Source organism: Epinephelus fuscoguttatus, linkage group LG21 (assembly GCF_011397635.1).
Source record: "Epinephelus fuscoguttatus linkage group LG21, E.fuscoguttatus.final_Chr_v1".
NCBI classification, from domain to species: Eukaryota; Metazoa; Chordata; class Actinopteri; order Perciformes; family Serranidae; genus Epinephelus; species Epinephelus fuscoguttatus.
The window spans coordinates 17,503,254-17,525,404 of NC_064772.1; the positions used below are offsets into that span (position 1 = coordinate 17,503,254).

Here is a 22,151-nt window from a genome sequence, read left to right on the forward strand (position 1 = left end):
CGTCCTGTAACCTATTGGGAATATCTGTTTTCATCTGTGCAGGCACAATTTTCCCAACACAAAAAACAAGAGAATTTTCACCTGCAATTTGTCAGCAAGGAGAACACGTAGAATAAGAATAGAAGAACAAAACACAAAGAGAAACTGTTCTTGGTCCCAGCAGCACAACACTGATCATAGCAGGGGAAAACTAATGAAGTGATTATGAAACAAACAGCAACGATTCTGCCCTCGTAGCTTATCTCGCACAGATTTATAGCAGGTTCAGCCCAAATCTATTCGCAGGGCTGCAGATTTCTTCTTCTATGCCCCCCTGACAACCTCTCCCCGGGCTCCTCCCTGGCTTTAATTAGCAGCTATAGCCACCGCCGAGCTTGTCAGCCAACCAGCCTCTCCCCTGGCTCCCTGCCTCATTGATTTCCAGCACACAGAATAACCGGGTGGTAATCAAACCTGCCCAATGTGTGTGTGGGCAGACACTGTGAATGTGTGGATCTGTAAGTCAGCATGGCCATTATGTGCACTCCGTAACATGAAATTTAAAAAGATCATTTGGTGTGTGGAAAAAATCGCTTGATATAGTTTCACATTAAACAAACAAAACAAAACAAAACAGCAGATTACCTCTATTGTCCATAATCCAACTGAAGACAGTTTTCATAAAGCTGTTTGGTGTTGAATGTGGTGTTTTTCAGGACAGCCCGACTGTCAAGTCAGTCTTACACCAAGCAATTCAGAGAAAAACAACTTGGCAGAGAAAATGACATCATGACATTCTCTCTATTGTGCTTAATCCTAATAAACACAGTTGCTCGCTTCCTCGTGAAGACATTTTCCGTGTGTTTATCTGTCAGAGCAGTAGGGAAGGAGAGCCATCTCTTGGTCAGCTGGAGGCAGAAACAATGCGACAGGCTGTTTATGTGGGGTGTTAGTAGGTTGGCAGAGGGCATGGCTGACGGAGATGTAGACAAGATGAGAAATCAGCAGCCTAGCAGCTAAATAACCAGCAGGATGTTAGCGGAGACGGGTCTGCTTGGACCCCCTGGAGGAGCTCTGAGACTCTTCTGAGTGGTTCACTTAAACCAAATAAGACAGCAAAGTCTGTACTGGGTCATAGTGGGTTGTTTGAAGATGGGAGAGCTTAAACACATCATTTTTAGTCTTTATGTCTTCTTTGTTTTGCCATTTTTGTCCTCATCATAGTGCAATGGAGTTGTAAGTGTTCCAAGAGTAGACTGATGATGCGTCTCAATTTGGATACCTCCACTGATTTCTTGCGTTGTGTGTGTGAATTTTGTGATTGTTGTTGTGCAGTATTGTTTCAAATGAACATGAGTAATGTAAACCAACTGGAAATGATCACAATGTTTCTTGTTTTACATGGCAGATTATTACCACCATAGACTGTATAAAGATGGACGACATGACAGCCCCCCAAAAGTTAAGCCAAAACATCTCAATCTCCCCCTAGTGGCTGGCTGCAGTACAGGTCATAAACCCTGCCCCCTCCATGTTAGCAGATGGGAAATGGGCTAAACTAAAAACTCAAAATACATGTCAAATAAATTTCTCCTAAAGGTGGTGTTTGTCATTTCAGGCAGTTCTTATCACTCTGATATGTGCTCAAGTGTTTGTTTTTCTGATAAGTTTGTTTAAAAGTAATAATTCAATGTTAAAAAAGGGAGTATTGAGGTCATGACTGACAGCTGTGTGAGCCAATTGATGTGCTCGCTGTCAATGTCACTGCTCGCAATTGGTTTGACGTGTACGGGCAGGAACTTGAAACAGGCTGAGATCTTTACTGCAGATTCTAGCTCAACATGACACCACCAGGGCCATTGCAGAAGGACAGGCAAACTAGGCAACTGCCTAGGGCCCCGAGCTGGAAGGGGGCCCCAGAGACGGCTGACATTGGTCCACATCAATGACAATATGATGGAACCCCTATAGACACTGCAACAACAACAACAACACATTGGAATCCCCCCTAATGGGGCCCCCTACTTGCTGCTGCTTGCGAGTAGCTAAGTAGGGTGACCAGACGTCTGCACAGCATTTCTGTCTCTTTTCACGCATCACGCAAATTGAGACCATGTCCCACATGATTGGTTGCATTGTTGGAGTACCGTAGTACTACGGTACCTCACGGTACCACTTCTGTAGGATAAATTCATAGTCCAATCGCAAGAGGGTGAGTGTCCATGCGCCGTCCAATAACGGCACGCGCTGGTCAATAACGGCGTGCGCTGGCCACCTGGCACTCAATATGCTGCTGCAGTGGTTTGTATCCAGTGACATTTCAGGTATTAGCTGAGCTATTGAGTATCTTTAAGCAGTGAAAGTTTTTATTAATTTATTTTATTTAAAAAAAAAAAAAAATTTTTACTTGTAGGTTAGATTTTTTTATATATGCTACAGTGATTTGTTTTCCGCAGAGCTCTACGGTGGGAGCATTTTACTCGCATTTGCGACTAAAATTAGTTTTGCGCAAGCAAAACAAATCATTCAGGAGCACGCTGTGCGAGTACGGGGGTCAACAGATGCCGTATTCCTGTCAAATACGGTGCAAGATAACGGCTTACCGGCGACGGAGAAGTCCGGCTCCAGGTCCAAAAATTTCCTCTTTGCTGATTTCATGACTGCCCAGAAATACCTGAACAGCCAAGCCGTGACGGCACACAGGTATGTGGCGTGTCAGAGGGGAAACGAGCCGTTCAAATTTCTCTCTTTGTGGCAGGTAACGGTCCACAAACCTCACCGCACTTTAGGGACTGTTCTTTACTTGTCAGAGGAGGATGGTGGCTGGTTGATTTTTATTTTATTTATTTATTTTATTTTGACCCCCCAAGTCAATAAGTAATTTATTCCATTGAAATATCACTGATGTATTATAGAAAAGTGATTTATCTTTTTATAAATGACAAAAGGCACATCTGCCTCATTCTTGCTGTGGTATTGTGATACTACTCAGAACCGTGATACTTTCACTGGTATCATACCGTGGGTCCCAATTTTGGTACCGTGACAAGTCTCTGATGACTAAACTTCACGCTGGGGGCGGGTGTCCCACGTTGTCCCTCACAAACCTACTCCTTGTCCCACATTTGGTTTATTGGGACCTGGTCACCTTAGAGGCAGGGGGGCTCCAAGGTGCCTCTTGCCTGGGGCCCCCAGAGTGTCTTGAAACAGCCCTGGACACCACCAGTGCAAGATAGCAGCGGCCGTATCCAGCATTTTTTGGCTTCATACAATGGAAGTAATTGGAGATGTGCTGTCCATCTCTATGTACAGTCTATGATTACCTCCAATATTTGACCAAAACTGTTGCCGACCAAAATATCTGTCGGTCTATTTGACTGTTCATGGGAGTAACTGCAACTGCTGCAGCTTCCTCAGATGCCATTTTCACAAGTTTGGTAGTCCCTTCCAAGTCCCCAGGAACAGTGACAGGCTTTAAAGCTAATTTTAAAGTGGCCAATCACAGAAGTAGGCTGAGAGACCTGTCAGTCATGCCCTAATATGTGTTCTCTTACAGCATGAATAGCTCCTTTATGTACATTAAGCCACACAGTTTGAGAGCTGAAATCCTTTTTTTTGCGAAAACTCTTGGTTGGTTGTTTTGGAGTCTCCATTTAGAGAACATTTGGGGGAGCTTAAATGTAAATGTCATTGGGCCCAAAAGCACTTTTTCCCATTGGGAAAGACACGTTTGTAAATCACCGGATCAGTGGAAATGACTTGTTTCACTGTTGGGATTTGATCCATTCGGACTGATAACCTCTTGAAAAGAGCCACAAAAAAAAAAAATCCCCATTCAAGTTAGTGGAGGGCTATACATACTAGAAGTCAGCCATTTGGCCAGCAAAAATGTCTTGAGCACTTGCTCTATGGGCCGGCAGGTGTGTAGTCATAAGAATTAAACTGACTGAAAATTTGATCTGTTGGTGGTGCTAAAGGAAAATTCCAGGTGTTTACCAAAGTCAGTAAAGTTCATCCTCTGGGCAGCATGTCTCTATGTGTCAGCCCTGTGATAGTCTGGTGACCTGTCCAGGGTGTACCCTGCCTCTCGCTCAAATGTCAGCTGGGTTGGGCTCCAGCCCCCCAGCGACCCTCAAGAGGATATGTGGTTATGGAAAATGAATGATTGAATGAACGACATTGTCTTCCATAGAACAAGCAGAGCTAAAAATAATCTGGAGCCCATAATTACAGAGACATTTGGTAATATTGATCATTATAGCACAATGCAGTCAGGACACTGAAATGGCTCATCTTAAGCTAATTGCCCTGAATTCATTCTCCATTAGCTTTGTCCTCATGACTAGCAGAACCTGAGGAGACGGAGTAAACACTAATGGATGGCAGAGCTCTTAGACGGCATTGGAGCTTTTGAGCGAGGACAAATGAGACCAATGGAAAGCCAGCCAAGCTGTTCCTTTTTCAGCTCTACATTAGTGGAGCACAACCGTTCTCTCACCTGGCTAATGGGGTTTTAGGAAACTAACAATGCAAACTGAGCAGAGCTACAATTCAGACTCTTTGGAAATGGGTTCTGGGGAGTGGTGGTGGTGAATAGAAACTCCAGAGAAAGGGTGGTTTGTTCCTGTTGTTCCTTATCTCAGAACTTATAGCTGTGATAACCTCAGTGTTTCCTCCCTCTGTCAAGGTCAGAGGACACCTGGGTGTAACTGGTAGTATCTGAATACTAATAAATCATCTCTGACTTGGACAATAGAAAATCCTGCTTAATATATTTCTACTCTCAGTATTATCCTGCTGTCGTCCTTGCAATTACTTTTCACCTTGAATAGCATTACCGGCAGGTATGTGGTAACAAAGGTTAGATGTGTGAGGGAAAAAAGGGCCACGCAGAGAGATATCATCACAGTGCCAGGTGGAGTGATGCCGGAGTGATGAGAGACATGCAGCGTTTGTGTAATGAAAGAGTGATAGAAGCTGCCGATTTCCAATTCCTCTCAAGCTGGAAACATTTGAGAGGCTATCTCTGAAAACTGATAGAGTTGGAGGTCATTGCAGAGATTGGATGTTTTGCATATATTAGTGATTAAAGCATGTTGTGCTTAGTACATACGAGAAATTCTGGATTCTCAAGGCGCTGTACCAAACGTAGCATCTTCTGACATCAATCACTGTGAAATTATTTGATGTGAAAAAAATCACTTTTAGAGACTGTAGCCTTCGTCTTAATGCAAGTCTGTCATGCAAACATGTAAAACACCCTGCTTTCCTTCACTTCCACAATTTCAGAAATGTTTTTTTAGTTGAACATTCACATAGTTGACATTTAAAAAGTATCTTCAGGCTTGCACAGCTACCTTCTTTTCTACCTCTGCCTTGCAGGAAACAGCCAAATCTTAATGAAAAAATATTAAATGCTTTCTTTTTCAGTATATTACCTTTGTGACTTTGAGATATTGAATGTTACATTTAACTTAAAGGAATTATGTTGAATTCTCACTTGTCTCCACAGTGAAAGAAAAATCCAAAAACAGAGAAAATTCTTGATGGATGGAAGTCGTGGGGGTCCACGTTTAACAACAGTAACACTATGTCACAACATCTCTGACACAACTAATGCAGTATAATCCAAGTAACATTCATCCAATTGTATGGTAAGTTCTTCCCAAACACATGCATTTTCTCTAAAACATTACTATTCAAAACACCTCCAACAAGTGCGCATGTTGAACTCATTCATTCTATTAAGCAGAGTTTAACTCCACATGCTTGCCTAGGCACGATATTTGTATGCGGAAGTGTTTTAAATAGTTTATCGAAGAGTTTATTGAAAACGCATGTGTTTGGGAAGTGCTGAGCATATGACTGGATGAATAAGACTTAAGTCCTTTGTTCACTGCCTGTTCAAAGCAGTAATGTCATGTCGTAATTTCCCTTTGCTGTTCTATATAAAAAGTCGCAGAATGGGTCGACAGCGTTCTTTCACCTTGTACCTACCTTCACCAGGTAGTAACAGTGCCGAATAAATGCCTGTGTAAAAGGGACAGCCGGCAGAATGGAACAGGTGTGATGTTTTGCCAACGTGCTTTGTGCGCAACCCACCACTAGGAGATTTACAGCGAGCAGCATCAGCGACCCATTGCCGACACCGGCCCACCATGAGGACGAAAACAGAGGGAAGGAGCACCTATCACAGCAAGCGAACACATCATCTGCGGTCATTGTAACTTGACCAGCGGACTTCACTACAAGCTGATTGGCTGTTGAAACAAGTGACATGCTTTACATACGAAACCAGCTGCTGGCATCTAAAATGACACACCAGGGCGGCATTATGTCTGCATTGTTTGGTTCTGTAAAAAAGGGCTTTGGATTATACTGTACACGTTGTGTGAGAGTTTGTAAACTGATGTACTTATTTAGTTCTGCTGTTGTTAAACGTGACTTCAATCCATCAAAAATTTTCTCTGTTTTTGGATTCTTCGTTCACTGTGGAGGCACAGGAGAAAAGCAAAGTTCTCTTCATGAATTCAACGAGTCACGGGGTGGGTAATCTATACATTAATGATAATTTTGTAGGTGAGGTATTTCTTTAATGCAGCTACTTCTTCTGGGCACACAGCTCCTCTCCTCTCCCTGGCCTTCCCTCACACCAGTCCAGACACAATAATTGATCGCAGTAGCCCGCAGAGGACAGTTAAGCATTATAGTCGGGTGCTGGCTGAAGTTTATCAGCTGACTGAGCCACATGTCCTCCAAGAAGATCAAAAAGCAATCAGGGACCAATAACTCAGTGGTGAAAACAGAAACAAGAGGCAAACAAAGAAACACATGCAGCCATAAACACAACAGGGAATAAAGGCACCACAGCAACAATCACAGCAGTGAAAGATAGAGACCTACCCTGGTTGTCTCTGAGATGCAGGGCGATCTTGGTATCATCTGTGAGGACACAAAGAGAGATAGATGTGAGTGTCAGACATAATAATCAATATTTCTCTTTGTAGTTTGTTTTTGTGGCTCTGACAACATAAACAACTCCCTGAAGGTCCCAAATGAGATTAAGCTTCTTTCATTAGTGGACCATCTTCTTTTCAACATGAATTTTACTACACTTACAATGTGATTAAAAATTAATGCTTTGAATATAATGGTCCAACATGCATAATTCAGCACATAAAAGCTGTCTGGGGTTAACTATACATGTGAAATATGGAAATGTAGCGTGACCCACTTCTCCTCGAAGGGAAGCAGGCATTTACGCACACCATAGGATTCACATTATGCAAATTCAGCACATACACCACCAGATATATTTCACTGAACGATTTAATTCAAAAGGATTTTCTATTTCAATTTTCAAAAGAACCAATGCAGCCACATTTCGGTGTCTGAAATGAATCATTAAATGAGATATCGTACTGTAAGAGGCCGCACAGAATTTAGTCCAAGTCAATCCCACACCAGACTGAGGGTCATGAATATGGATCATCGTCACTGCTCCAGGAAAATTAGTCTGTTGTAGTCAGTAGGCGTGTAACACAAAGCCACTATATGTATCTATTTATTTCAGAAAAATATCTATATTCATAATTGTGATCAGATTTGTACCAGAACTGAGTGGGATCAACTCTGGAAGTTGTCAGAAATGATCTACAATGCTTCATTTTCTGTGTTTAATTGTTTTCTGCTACCATTCATACTCCATACCATTCATGTACAAATTAAAATGCACACAATTTATGCAAAATAACACAAAATTTTATCAATATGTCCAAAATCCTCAAATATTTAAGCATGATTTGTGCTTTCAATAAAATCCAAGTATAAACTGAGTTTAAAAAGGCAGGCATAAAAGTAAAGTTAGTCTAAAATATTAGAAAGATAGGAGGTTGTGCATTCCCCAAAGTCCATATGAAAATTGTGTCTATAAGACAAAAAAGAGAAAGCTTCATTAAAATCTGTAAAGCTCTCTTGACAGTTATTCATGTACTTCTGAGACGGTCCCCAACTTCCACAAGGTGCTAGACTTCAATATCAGATCATGAGGTAAACCAAGCAGCAGCATCTGGGGCTAAAAGAATTAAGCCAACGTTAAAGTGCCAAAAACTGCAGTTCCTTGAATGACCACTTGAGGCTGGCTCCAAGAATGAGTCAGTACCCACAGATCCTCGTGTTAAAATGCCCAGCTTCACAACAGAAATAAACATGTTTACAGCCTGATACAAAAAAGCTTTTGGCCTCTATAGCTAATTCCAACATTGATGACAACTGTATGGAGGGGGAGGTTTTATATAACTCACCCACTTAAATTTTAATAAGACTTAAAATTAGGGCTGCTCGATTATGGAAAAAATCATAATTACAATTATTTTGGTCAAAACTGAAATCACTATTATGCAAACGATTATGCGGCGGCGGCGGCAGCGCACGTGATGACTTATATTGTTTATTGCACTCTGTATCGTGCACGTTCGGCCCTGATGCGCACCGTACACGCACACACACACCAAACTCTCTCGCTCTCCCTCTGCCATTGTCTGCACGCCGTTTTTGAAATCTTCCGCGATCACCTGCCTCTCGCATTATTCGTAGTTCACCTACTTGACTGGCTCATGGATTAACTAGAGGAGAAGAGGAGAGGGGGCCTCGTCTAAATATGGTCACTTCTGGCTCCAAAAAAAACAAGATGCTGATGGCCAAAATGCCAAACTCAAAGCTTTAAAACAGCTCATCGCTTGATGCCATTAATCTTTCACACTGTTCCTTTAAAAGAGGTGTTTCTGTTATTTAGCCTTCCCCCACTGATGTACAGTTCAGCAGCAAAACAAACTATAGCCTCCACAATGATCATAAAGCTGAATCAGCACCTCTCTAAAACTTTCTAAAAGAGTGAACATTATAACCTTCATCAAGGTGAGATTTATTACAGGACTGTTGTATTAGACTGCATCAGTTTTGGTGAGGTGTTCACTGTACCTAAATGTATTTTCCATCTGAATAAGGTGAATAACATTTAGTTGAATGTCAATATAGTGAAGAAAGAAACCTAAACTTTCCACGCTGGGGTTTCTCACACCTAAACACACCTCCATCCACACAGACATATTTCTCCTCTCCAGTCTGTCGATTTTCCTTCCTCTCACTTTCTTGTCCAGCAACACAACTGTAAGCCACCCAGTCTGCTCTCTAACCTGACCTTTGACCCCTGCAGCTGAAGAGACAGGCGAGAGCTGGGGAAACTGATCCTCTGTTCGTGTCAGAAAGTTTTTCTGCATCGGCTACTCGACAAATACCACAGGATGACCCTTTGACCTCCTGAATACACACACACACACACACACACACACACACACACACACACACACGAACCAGACACATTTTGGTCCTCCCAACATGCCCTAGTTTGATCTGTGGGATTAGCTGTCGTGTTTTGGCTCACAGCTGGATGATTTTTCACGCTGCATCCATCCTCATCACAGCAGACCATCCAGCTCCCCAACAGCGATGGATTGTCCATTTTAACTCCGCCTCCAGAAAATGATTAATGGGAGTGTGATGGAGAAAAGGTCAGGTACTCCCTCAGTTAGAGAGGAAAGTAAATTCCTTTTAATGGGAATAAAATAATGTAGAAAAACCTTAAATAACTCAACAATAGATTAAAAACACCATCAACTAGATGGAAACAGAGTGGAACAATGCTGCAGACGCTGCACAACAAAAGAGGCTATTTCAAGTTATTTAGTCTCTGAAGACAAATCACATTTTCAGGACCATCTTTAAGGATGTAGTTGTTCAGAAAAAATGCAATTTTAAATTGCACTTTTCATTATAGTAGTCACAAAGCACAGAAGGAAAGAGAAAAAAAGAGAGAACACGTACAATAAGCCAAAAATGATCCACAAATATTAAATTACAACACTGGGATACTGCCAAAGAAAACAAGTTAGTTTTAAGGAACAGCAACCCAAAAACACGCTCACCTTTAATTTTCAGTTTTCAAACTGAGGAGAGACAAGGTCAAAGCCTCGGCTTAGAAAGAGCTAAAAGTCCCAGCTGAGGCACCATTAAGATGGATTGTTTGCCGTGTGCGCTGAGCCAAAACATTGACTGATATGCTCCATCTGATGAGGTCAGAAAATCCTTCATTCCAACAGCTCAAGTCTGGAGATATTTTATATTTTACCGACTGTCAGCAAATCCCTCGGGAAGCCCAAAACCAACACTGAACTCGTTCCACTATTGTGTGTGCAGCCAAACGCCTGATATATATCTTATTCCTCCATTGTTGCCCAAAAACTATTAAAAACACATCGCTGAGCCACGCTGTTGCACGGAGCGACATTTTCCTTCACTGTGATAAAACAAGGGCACTGTAGTTTATCCCACATACACCTTCTTGCTGCCAGAAATACTCACCAGTAAACCATATGTGTATTAATCCGCCACTGGAAATAGTCCCCAACAAATCCACTATTTCCTCCTGTCTGAGTAACATTTACTAAAATCTACAGTGACCAGCTGTTTTGGGAAAATTACTGAGCCTCTATAGATATGGAACTATATATTTATGACCTGTTTTTAGAGGCTTATGTCTTCAGTAGAGATGAATGGGCTTGAGGGCTGTGGGCCACGTACACAAGAGGGAAGTTAGAAAAGAGACTGTGGTAGTTGGTTTTTATGGGATTAGTTGACAATTGCGAAACACAATAACGTCAGTGATGAGGGGACATTTACACCAAGAATGATAACTACAACAATAACTATACACATATCGTTTGAAAAGTTGTTCTGAGACAAGTGGACATCTGGGTCCACACCACAACTATAAAGACAAAGACAGTGGCAGGCTATACAGTTGGGATCACTTTCAGAGTGATTTGATGAACCATAGAGACACTGACAGACATTTACAATCCATTCGAATTTACAGGGTGTTCAATGTGGCAGATGACATTGCGGCGGGACTCATAATTGAGGTTCAAAAAATCACACCACTGGTGGCAGGCACAAGCAGACTGGGTTAGCTGAACGTGCTCGAGCACCTGCCCCTTTGCTCCTAGGCTGATGTAAGCCAAGTCTGCCGCGGGACCTCTTATGACACACCGAGCCCCTTCTCTCCTTCTCTCTCTCTCAGATTCTGAAAAGTTGGTTCTTCTTCATTCGATAACATTCACATCCTTTTACTGCATCTCACTAACTCGGCTTCTTCTCTGGGGTCTTAGTGCTCCAGTGTCTCACAGGTTCCCTCGAATCGCGGCTACGCCTGGATCGCGTGTTGTGGTTACACTGCTGCTGTAGTCCTGCCTGATGCCTCCTACTACTACTGTTATTATTATCACACTTCTGCTATTATTGGACGCATATGATTATCACTGCCACATGCTCACATACATACACTGTCATACAATAATATTTACTTTTAACATATATGCTACCAAAATACTTTTATGATTATCATTATATCATTACTAAAATCAATGTCACTGCAGATATTGTCATTATTGTTTGCCCTGCATCTCTCTCTGTCTCTCTTTATGTATCACTTTGTCATATGGATTACTATAAATTTATTATGTTGATCTGTTCTGTACACACAACATCTATCGCACGTTTGTCCTTCCCGGAAATTGAATTGAAATGTCCAAAGTGCAGTTTTGTCAAGGTGTATTTTATGTTGTTTTCTTGTGTGTGTGTGTGTGTGTGTGTGTGTGTGTGTGTGTGTGCGTGTGAGATGGCCTGCTCGTGGCCCATATTAGTAAAAAGGCTAACTGTTTCCCCGTTTCCAATCAGTGTGACAAGCTAAGATGAACAGCAAACAAACAAATAGCAGCAAGCAGCCAAGACAAATTTAGACTGTATTTCTTTTTGAAACTGCTGTATACTTTTCTTTATTATTAATATTTGTTGAATATATATTGTGTCTTAAATTTCTTTTTAATTACATTTTTTTCTGAGTCAGTACCTCGATACATTTTGGCATCTTGACAGACAGCCCAATATTTAAAGAAAATAGGCCAACAATTTTCAAGACCTGAAAGCATGCAACATCAAACAGCTCTTGCTGAAGCTATATTTGTGATTCAGAGCTACTTAAGATAAATTAGTCTGTCATTAATAGTTCACTTTGCAATTTACACAGTTCTGTTGTTTTATGTGTGTCATGTTTTCTTTTATCAATCATAATATTGAAGTCTGCAGTGCGATGATGCCTCGTGAAGAGAGCTAAAGTTAAAGCTGGAGTGAAACATAGTGACATTGAGCCAAAACCCCACAGAAGGTCAGTGAAGTCAGAGCAGGGCCATTCTCAAACCTACTTGGACAACAACACCCAGCTGATCCTGCTCATGTCCTACATTAAACACGAAGTATGATGACACCTTTATCCAAATGTGTAATAATATTGTTCCACATTCCCCTTTTTTATCTTTGAGCACTTCCCTTCTAAAGGTCTCTGCAACAAAAAGTCTTCATAAAGTAAAAGGACTCAACAAGGCTCAGCCTCTGAATCAGAGGGAAGTGTTTTGTTGTTATTATTAACAGAGATGATTATGAATAGCTATTGCTCGCTGTTTATAGAATGTTATCGTTCATCAGTGCTGATGCCCACATCGTTATCCTCATGGTTATTGTTATAGTTATTATTTTTGGTGTGGACGGCCTTTTATCCTTCACATTATAAAGAAGACATGAAGGACATGCTCAGTTACAACTTGCACATATTTTAGCATTTTTTCTGCTTCATTTACAACCATATTTACCACATTCATCTCTTAAGCCACGTCAAAGACACATTTGCATCATCTTGTGGTGGACGATAAAGCTCCTCTGAGTATGAATCTGACCGTATGTGACAGATGAAGCCAGATGTCCTTCAGAGGCTCATCTACTCATCTACGGAGTCTCATGTTCCTAAGAGGAAGCAATAAATTCATCACCAGGATGAAAATGGATGTCTGAATTGATTTCTGTCCATCAGCTTAATGTGCGCCCGTTGTGTATCCCACACATCAACATACAATTAACATAAGAAAAGCCCAGGAGAACACACCACATACAGTACACTGTGCTTCTGGATTTGATTATTTCCAGTGTGTCATATGCTGTCAGTAGGTGAGTGGCTCCTTCCTATCATCTTGATTTAACATCGCCACATCTGGAGCTGATTAAGATAAACTCCCTGTTTACTTAAATAAAGTGCTCACAAGTCATAAAATGTGAAATGAGCTGAAAATTGGCACAATAAATCCTGCCAACTTGTAACTCTCACATCTCTGGAGACAAGTAAAATATATATAAAAAAATAAACGTAAGTAAACAAACTTTTAAGGGACACCTTGGCTTTTTTTCCTATCATCAGCAGAACAACCCAGTCTGCTCCTTTCAAAAAGGATTTGCATTTGATAACGCTGAGATTATGCTGCAGTATGGTCTGGGTTAGCCTCCCGCTGGGGTGCAGTGAATCATGTGCTCAATAGTTTATACCGCAATATCAAAAGAAGCGCGACACCCTGGAACTGCTGGGGGATGCAGTTAGTGAGAGATGACATATTTCATCTTTGAATACTTACTTACTGTAAATGCCATGTTTAAAAAACTATTTTAACTTTTATTTTTTACAGGGAGACGACAATGAAAAGACCACTATGTCCTATACGTATATATTGTGTGTGCAAAGTGAGCTACTTTAACAATTCATTCTCTCTCATACTTGTTGGCACTTTTAAGCATACAGCTGGCTTTATTTGATATTTTTGTTATTGTCAATAAACCAAAATGCTATTTTGTGTACAGTAATTTACCATGTTTAGGCTATTTAACTTATGAATTGCAAACTTTCTGCACTTTAAGGTATACTTTTGTATGTACTTATGACACAGATTTTCATATGTTCCTAATTACTACATTTTTTTGGATTTCATTTTTCCATGCGTTGTATTATAAGTAGAGTGTATTGGCTGTCGTCCTGTCGGTCCTGTACTTTAAGCTCACCAAGGGAAGTTCTTCTTATAATGGCATTGTCAACTCAACAATGCATTAATCCACCTCTCAGTACTTCCCAACTTCCCACCCCGTCTGTGGCTCTCAGCTCAAAGCCCATTCCTCACTAATGAAGATGTAAAACTTTAAAAACAGGTCTCAAAAGCCCGTATATAATTTCATGTTGAAAGAAGTCAAAGTCATTTTCTAAATCAGCTGGGCACTGTATTTTTATTTTTTTTTTTATCAAATATTATCAAAATAGGAATAAATGGGGACTATTTTCAGCTGTGAAATAATACACGTTTAGGGATCTAGTGGGTGTTTGCAGCAGCAGAGTAGCACATGTGGGATTGACTCAAAATAAACTACTATTTTAAATATGCATATTTATTTGTTATTATTATTTATGGGTAGTGGTGCTGAGGGGGTTGCAGCTCCTTCTAAAATAAGGTATTACATCAACATCAACTGATGAAAAACTTTAAACTTAGTCAGCCTTCACATTAGTAATGTTGTTCTGTATCTGAGAACACTTGCGTCACTATCTGCGTGACATTTTTGTTGAACTACAGTGTAGAAAAGGGTTCTGTAGGTGGACACTGCTGCGCCAAACTGTCATCAGCGGGGACCGGGGTAGCAGTGAGGCAAAGCTCTGCTGCTGGCCGGAGGTGGATCCACTGCTGCTTCCCACCATAGCTCTGACTCATAGACTGTAGAAAAATAATGGTCATGGCTACAGTAAGGTCGCCCATTGATTTGTGGACTCCTGTTTTAAAGCCTTGAGTTCTGCATCTTGGTTTTTCTGAGCCAGAAATGACCATATTTGGGCAAGAGGCCGGTGCTGTAAAGGAGCAAGGGGTGGCGACCACGTTTTGAGTGATTATGCATAACTTAATTATGCATTACTTTAAGCCTTAACAAAATGTAAACAGGTGAGTTATGTAAAAATTTATCCTGTACAGTTGTCATGAAGGGAGAAATTTGCTCTGGAGACCAAAACCGTCATCTGCTGTAAATTTTGGCATTTAAAATAGAGGTCTATGAGGGCTTCTGGAGCCAGCCTCAAGTGGACATATGAGGAACTGCAGTTTTTGGCACCTTCCCGCTTCATTTTTCAGCCCAGGAGGTTACTGCTTACTCCAAATGCAGGTCAAAGGCGGCAGTGAGGCCACATCTGGGTCTGTCCATGGTGGGCTGCACTACTGTCTGAATTAGAAGCATTAATATAGAAATGACTGTGTCATAACTTGTCAAGAACTCCCTGTAGTTGCGTTAATAGCATTACATGTCCGTGTTTTGGTGCAGCTGGTGTTCACACCTGATGGCACCATACTGAAGTACACATAAACCATACTCAAGACCATGCTTCCAAGTAGACTCGGGCACAGTCCGCACAATACACAATTCAAAATAATCAAACAAATTGGACTTTGGGGTCAATGTTCACAGATCCAGGCCCATGTCCTGATGTGAAACCCCCTAATTCTCTGGTTTATCAGTGAAGTGAATGATCTACACTGCAGACTCAAGTCTCTACTCACAATGACAAACAGAGTGATGGTGAACTCATATGAACGGGTCCAGCGTGGGTGGAATGGGCATCGGCAGGTCCGTGTAAGGTATATACATCCGGTGTATGACATGACTGGATCCTCACTGTGCTTTTATATATAAACACATCTGTTTCCTGCATTCAGGCACCGTCTCACCGTCGCATGACAAACTACAACTACCAAGTAGAATAGCAATGTGCTATTGGTTCACTACAAGCACAGACAAGCACATAAACCCTAACCTCAAGGAAAAAAGCAGCTCTGTGTCACACACATGCAGCACAAAGCTGTACCAACGGGTGCTACTGCGGTAATTTCAGTCATTGCACAGACCAATTTTTGCATTACTGGTATGTGTATATGTTGTACTGTACAGCCTTGGTAAAATCAAATCATTACCAGACTTATCTTTGAAGATATCTTTAAAAAATCTGTATAGTTTCCTGATCTACAGGGATATATTTATGTCTAACCAAACAAATTTCATTTATACACATGTTTCTATATATCTGTACATTGACTTTATGGAAATATTCAACATAACTTGACAAAGTTCCCTTCTCTTAGCTGTCTGTCTAACCAAAATCCAACTTAATTTAGCCTCTGTTCACTGTTTTAGATTTCTCTTTTTTCACTTAAAAAGCCACAGTAATGGGACCCGACCAGAAAGACCCCTCAAATGTAAAATGAGACCCTGAAACCGAGAGAGAGAGAATACAGGTAACAACGAGAAAGAGCTTTCAGAAAACCTCAATCTGTGGATCAGATCGAGTCAATTTCACTAAACTCCAAAATGATTGTACAGTCACTTTCCACTTACTGTGACAAAAGCCAGCGCTCAATCTAATTTTCTATGAAACGTTTAGCCTTCGAAAATGAAAATTGGCCTTCGTTCCCCTTCACAGTCGAACTCTGAAAGTTAATGCTTTATAATTAACCTGAAAAAGCGATTAAGAAGAACAATAACAGGATGAGAATATTTTTGACACATCAACAGATCCATCATCAGAAAAGGAATAAAAGGTTTCTGAAAATAAAGATTGATGGTGAGCCAGCAGAGCTGAACGACCTGATCACAGGTTTGTGCGGGCGCATCTATTTTGGAGTGGTGAGATTTGTCCTAATTCAATCTGCATTGTTTAAAAGTTGGTACAAACACAGCTGCTGCGCCTTGCTCCACTGCCTGCCATCTGGAATGTTTTTTTTTTTTTAGCTTAAGTAGAGAGCTACAGTACATATTTATGCATTCTCCAAGAAAGAAAAGTGTCTTGCTCATGTTATAAAAGAGGAAACACATCAATACCAATAAAGAACAGTTCCAGCAAATGCACTTCATTTAACATCTTGCCAGTAGAGAGCATCCATCACTACTTGAATGAAAGCTCTGGGCTCCGACACAATGTGCAGCGTGGCCTCGTTCCAGCTCTTTTCTACTTTACCTTCAGTGGGGACACTGGTGGGGGGGTGGGAGGTGGAGGGATTGTCCCTGTCCGCAGTGGCCTGTTTGCTCCTGGATGTTGTTCTGGCGATAATCGTGGTGGTGAAGGGGTAGAGATACGTGGTGTCGATGTCGTCACACATCTTGTCCTTGGTCTGAAAGATGAGAGGTGTTGTCAAGGCTGTGTACAAAACAAAATAAATACTGTGTGTGTTACTGTGTGTGTGGGCGGGGGGGGGAGGGGGGGGATCTCCATGTATACCTCAGCAAAAGGTATTCATCATCCAGCAGTTCCAAACAAACACAGGTGGTATTTCACAGATTATTAAATGTTTTTAGCTCGGCCGCTCACCTCATCTGGGCAGCTGTTATCCACCCAGTCCTGCCGATGCCGGTCAAAGCCACTGGAACATCTGAGGAGAGAGGAAACAAATGAACGTCAAGCAAGTTTTCAGTCTAATAAAAGGCCTTAAAGAGCCACTCCAGTGTATTTTTATGATATTTCATATTTTTCTGATGATGGTGATTAGTCACTGGTTACCAAATATTTTTGAACAACTTTATTTTGTGCTCAAACACATACACAAAAAAACAAAGACGGTTGTGGCTAAACGGGTAAATGACTTATGACCAAAGTAGAGGCTGCGGGTTCATCAGTACACCATCGCACATCATTGTGAGCCAACTAATTAACGTATCTTGTATTTTTGACCAGTCGGCAAGATCAGGGGTTGGCACGCCCAGGTCCTCGCCCCTGTCTGGTGTCTGACACACAATGCACCCTGATGCCAGTCTCTGAGGGTGGTGGGCCCACAGTGTGACGGCTCCATGTCATTCATTCAAGCTGAGCCTGACCAGGCCCCAAGCAAGGGAGTTCAAGTCTTGTTCATGAGTGAGGGTAGAATAGAGCATGAGATGGATCAGCAGTTTAGCGCGGCGTCTGCAGTAATGCTGGCACTGTGCTGGCATGTTATATTGAGGAGGGAGCTGAGCTGGAAGTCAAAGCTTTTGCTTTACTGGTCCATCTACGTCCCAACCACACCTATGGTCATGAGCTCTGGGTAGTGACCAAAGGAATGAGATCGCGGATACAAGTGGCCAAAATGAGCTCCCTCCGTGGGGTGGCTGGGCTCAGCCTTAGAATTAGTGTAAGGAGCTCGGACATCCGGAGGGAGCTCAGAGTAGAACCGCTGCCTCTTCACATCGAAAGGGGTCAGTTGAGGTGCTTCGGGCATCTGATCAGGATGCCTTCTGGGCGCCTCATGGTAGAGGTGTTCTGGGCACGTCCCACTAGTAGGAGGCCCTGGGGCAGACCCAGAACATGCTTGAGGGATTACATATCTTATCTGCCTGGGTACGCCTTGGGGGAGCTGGAAAGCATTGCTGGGGAGAGGGATGTCTGGAATACTTTGCTCAGCCTGCTGCCCCTGCGATCCTGCTTCGGGTAAACCCTGATTTATGGTCCTGCGTTAAATCAATGACGTCGCTACATCGTAGGGTACGTGGCTACGCAGAAGGCTCGCCGTAGCCCCCGGCGTAGCCTGACGTGCACCTCCCCAAAAATGTAACTACATGTTGAGGCGACGCAGACCCAGCACAGACCGAGAGGGCTGTGATTAGTTTGCTTGGTAGCAACGCATTTCCGGTTCCGTATTTCCAGATTGCGCCATCCCCGCCATCTTTGAACATCTTCTGTTGCGATGTAGATGTTGCAGTATTAAGGCCCATTTATGCTCAACGTTCAATACAGATACGGACAGAGCCGTGTGTCCGTGCTCCGCGTTCATTTCTCTGTGTCCGGAAAAGCCGGAAGCTAAACAAAGAATCAACTAGAGACGACGATAACCATTCAGGGAAGGAACGCAGCCTCCTACCGCTCTGGCGATGAATTGCACCGCGACGAAATGGAGTGACGGAGAAGTTCGAAGGGTTCACGACGGCGTCACGGCAACAACGTAGGTACATCATAGGTACGCCGCAGGACCATAAATCAGGCTTAAGTGGTTGAAAATGGATGGATGGATGGATGGATGGATGGATGTTTTTTTTGTCTACATTGGAGACTTACGGATGTGGATCCGTTCATGGAGCGGATGTGCCGCGGAATTGATCATTTTATGAACTATACCTGGTACCCACAAATGGCGTAGGTATTGTGAATCCCAGTCAAAATAAGACTATGAGGTTCTATTTTGGGATTGTGTGGGATTGTTTCTTCAATTCTTGGACCAAGCACAGCCCCGGAAACTTCCACTTTTTTGCCGAGTTTGTGTAATATGGGTAAATCAACATCTTTCCTTGTTTCTTTAGTTAAGTCTATTTGTTTATTTAACAGAAGCCATGCACAACACAACTGCTGAGCCACAGTTAGCTATAGCTAATTTGCATTTGAGGTCCCTGGGCAGGAAAATATTAGAGGACAACACAGTACAATACAAACAATGAAAAGCTAAACACATTGCAAATTTACAATCAGTACATTACATATAAAACAATATACTAAATATACATTATACAGTCCCAGAAAACAATTTATTCCATACAGAGGTTTAGAGGAGTGATCACGCTTGGTTTGTCTTACGCCATGTTTTAAATTTTCAAAATACAGAATCTTGTGCATTCTCTGATACTGGAGAGAAAATAAATTTCATTTCTCTGCCGCTCTCTCTAAGAAAATGCTGTTTGTCTGAAAGCAGTTTCCCTAAATTCAGCTGAGCCATCGCCTCTCATTGATGCCCTGGTCTCTCTCCAGATTAAAGTAGGCTATGTATAGGGATGAATTTACCAAGCTGCTGCCAGCTGGCTCTGGCAAAATATATGCTGACAGGGTGATAAGGCACCCAAAGTAAAAGCCCTGTTTGATACAAAGTAGCCAATATACAGTACGATTAACTTACTTACCAAAGGTTATTATTAATTGACAGGAAGATTCTATATAACATTTGGGCATTTTAGTAACTCGTTGTTGGCGTTACAGCAACTAGCAAACAAATCAAAATCAACTATCAGTTAAATAGTCAAGCTTAGCTGTCAATTGTTAGATTCATATTCATTCATATTTCCTTCAGGTGAAGAAGGTGAAGAAAAACCCTCCACTTCATAACTTTGGTAAGAGTGACCGCTATCACTATTCATGCTAATATCCACGCTATCGCTTTGACACGTGTGGTTAATTCTGGTTACCATAGTAATGGATAACCTTCAGCTACTAAACACACCTCTATTCTCTGTTTGATAGAGAAAATTGTTAACAAAAACAGCAACTAACACTGGCTGCATTCACATGGGGTCAGACTATTCGGAAAAATTAGTTCTTGCCTGGGTAAATTCCCACAAACACCCCCTGAAGTTGGAACAACAATTTGGGACGTCTGCAGAAACACGGCGTATGAAAGTAAATGTTCAGTTGATGGTGATGAACTCTTTATTAATTCACATATTGCATGTAAATATTTTGCTCCTATGTAATTTGTAATACGGTATTCGGTTGTATCCGTTACTTGCTGTTCACAAAATAGTTTCAGGAGACGTAATGGTGCAGCAACACGCCTGGAACAAAATCACACAACAGCTTCCAACTGTTATAACCATGTTGACTTTTATAGAACAGATCTTTGCAGTGTCCATGTTGTTTCCACATTACAAACCAAAGTCAGAAAATTAACCTTCTAACTTGGGAGATGGGATCATCCAACGTGCATGTGTATAGATCACTAGTATTGTACTGCCAGGTGAGGACTTGCGAGGACTGCTCCTACTTAGAAGGCCCTCCCTGTCTGGTTAACACTCAAGTCTTTAATCTCCTCACACCCAAATTATTTAACAATGCAGAGTTTCTTTCTGGGGAATTTGTGTCTTTATTCAACAGTGGACAGAGAGAGGTGACAAGAAACACACTTTTCCACCAGGACTGTAAAATCTGAAGTCTTAAGCTCCTCCAGAGACACAGAAGACATTATGCAACCCTTTAAACTCAGTGAGTCCAAGTGTACATTTCATCTGTTGTGTATGTTTCTGTGTGGAGGCTGTAAAAACAAACATCTATCTATTCCCATGACAATAAACTGATGGTACTGTGTAAACATTTGGCGTTTAACAAATTTGTAGTTTAATTTCACGCTCCTAGGAGTCACAGACATTATTGATGGTTTTATATAACAACACTTAAGGTTTTTTTTTTTTTACCCAGAACCAAACTGAGAGAAGTAAACATCTGCACCTCCCACTCTCTGCCTCCTCCTGAGGTCTACAATCAAGAAGGGAGCGGCTTTTTTTAAAAGTATGAAGACGTGGGATCTGTAAGAGGGAGTTCAATGGGTCATGGGGCCTTGGGGATAGGGGTGCTGCTGAGTAATAACCTGAAAAGGCAGACAGTAATCGAGGCGGCGGCGACTAATCCTCCATGCTGTAAACGGATCAAAATTATAAATCGCCCACTGGTGAACTCGCCATCGCTCTGTCTAGGCCCGCTGCCACAAACTGTACCCTGTCTGGAAGGAAAAGTTAGTATGCAAAGCAGTAAACCCACTCACACCATGTTCTGTCAGATAAACTGAAGCTGAAGAGCTTTCTGCAAATTATTTGTCACTGCAGGTGGGAGACGTACAGAAAAACGCACACAAATGAATGTAACCTGTGACCGATTCTCGGTACAGAAACGCAGCCAGCAGTGGTATCTGTGCTTTGTGCTGCGAGGACAATATGAGTCCAGTAGAGTCTTAGACGTCCCCAGCAGGCCCCATTTCTCTACTGAACATATTGTTATGGTAATAGCTTTATGTGAAGGAGTCCATTTTCATCTTTCTACCTCTCTAATCATCCCATTCCTTTTTTCCCCCCCCCCCCCCCCCCCCAAATTTACCTCATCTGCTCAATCAGGCGAGACAGATTCCTCCACTTAATCCCCCACTTTTCCCTGACTGCTTTCCCCCCATGAGAGGAAGGAGAGGGGAGCAGAATGAGACACAATATTACCGAGCAGGTCCAACCTGTCCCTGTGGGGAGCTTGTGTTTTGTTTCTTCTCAATGGCATCCATCTCAGCTAGTTGCCGTCTAGCGCAGTGAGCCACGGTGGTTTTAATTAGAAATGGGCTGAGGTGCTTCATTTGAATATAAATGAACCCATGAGGGAGAATATTTCTCTTCAGGTTTCCAACATTCACAGCAGGATGGAGAGATTGCATTTTTGGGATTCATTT

At 41.9% G+C, this 22,151-nt stretch overlaps 1 protein-coding gene across 1 annotated transcript in view; it reads right to left on the reverse strand.

The window, feature by feature from the left end:
* plxdc2b (plexin domain containing 2b) overlaps positions 1 to 22,151 on the reverse strand; it is a 148,696-nt gene that overhangs the window by 9,290 nt on the left and 117,255 nt on the right. Inside the window, exons 10-12 of the mRNA XM_049565009.1 lie at positions 17,306 to 17,366; positions 16,955 to 17,108; positions 6,883 to 6,921 (exon numbers count right to left, since the gene is read on the reverse strand). Of these exons, the coding sequence (XP_049420966.1) occupies positions 6,883 to 6,921; positions 16,955 to 17,108; positions 17,306 to 17,366 (254 nt within the window). The remainder of the gene's footprint in view (positions 1 to 6,882; positions 6,922 to 16,954; positions 17,109 to 17,305; positions 17,367 to 22,151) is intronic.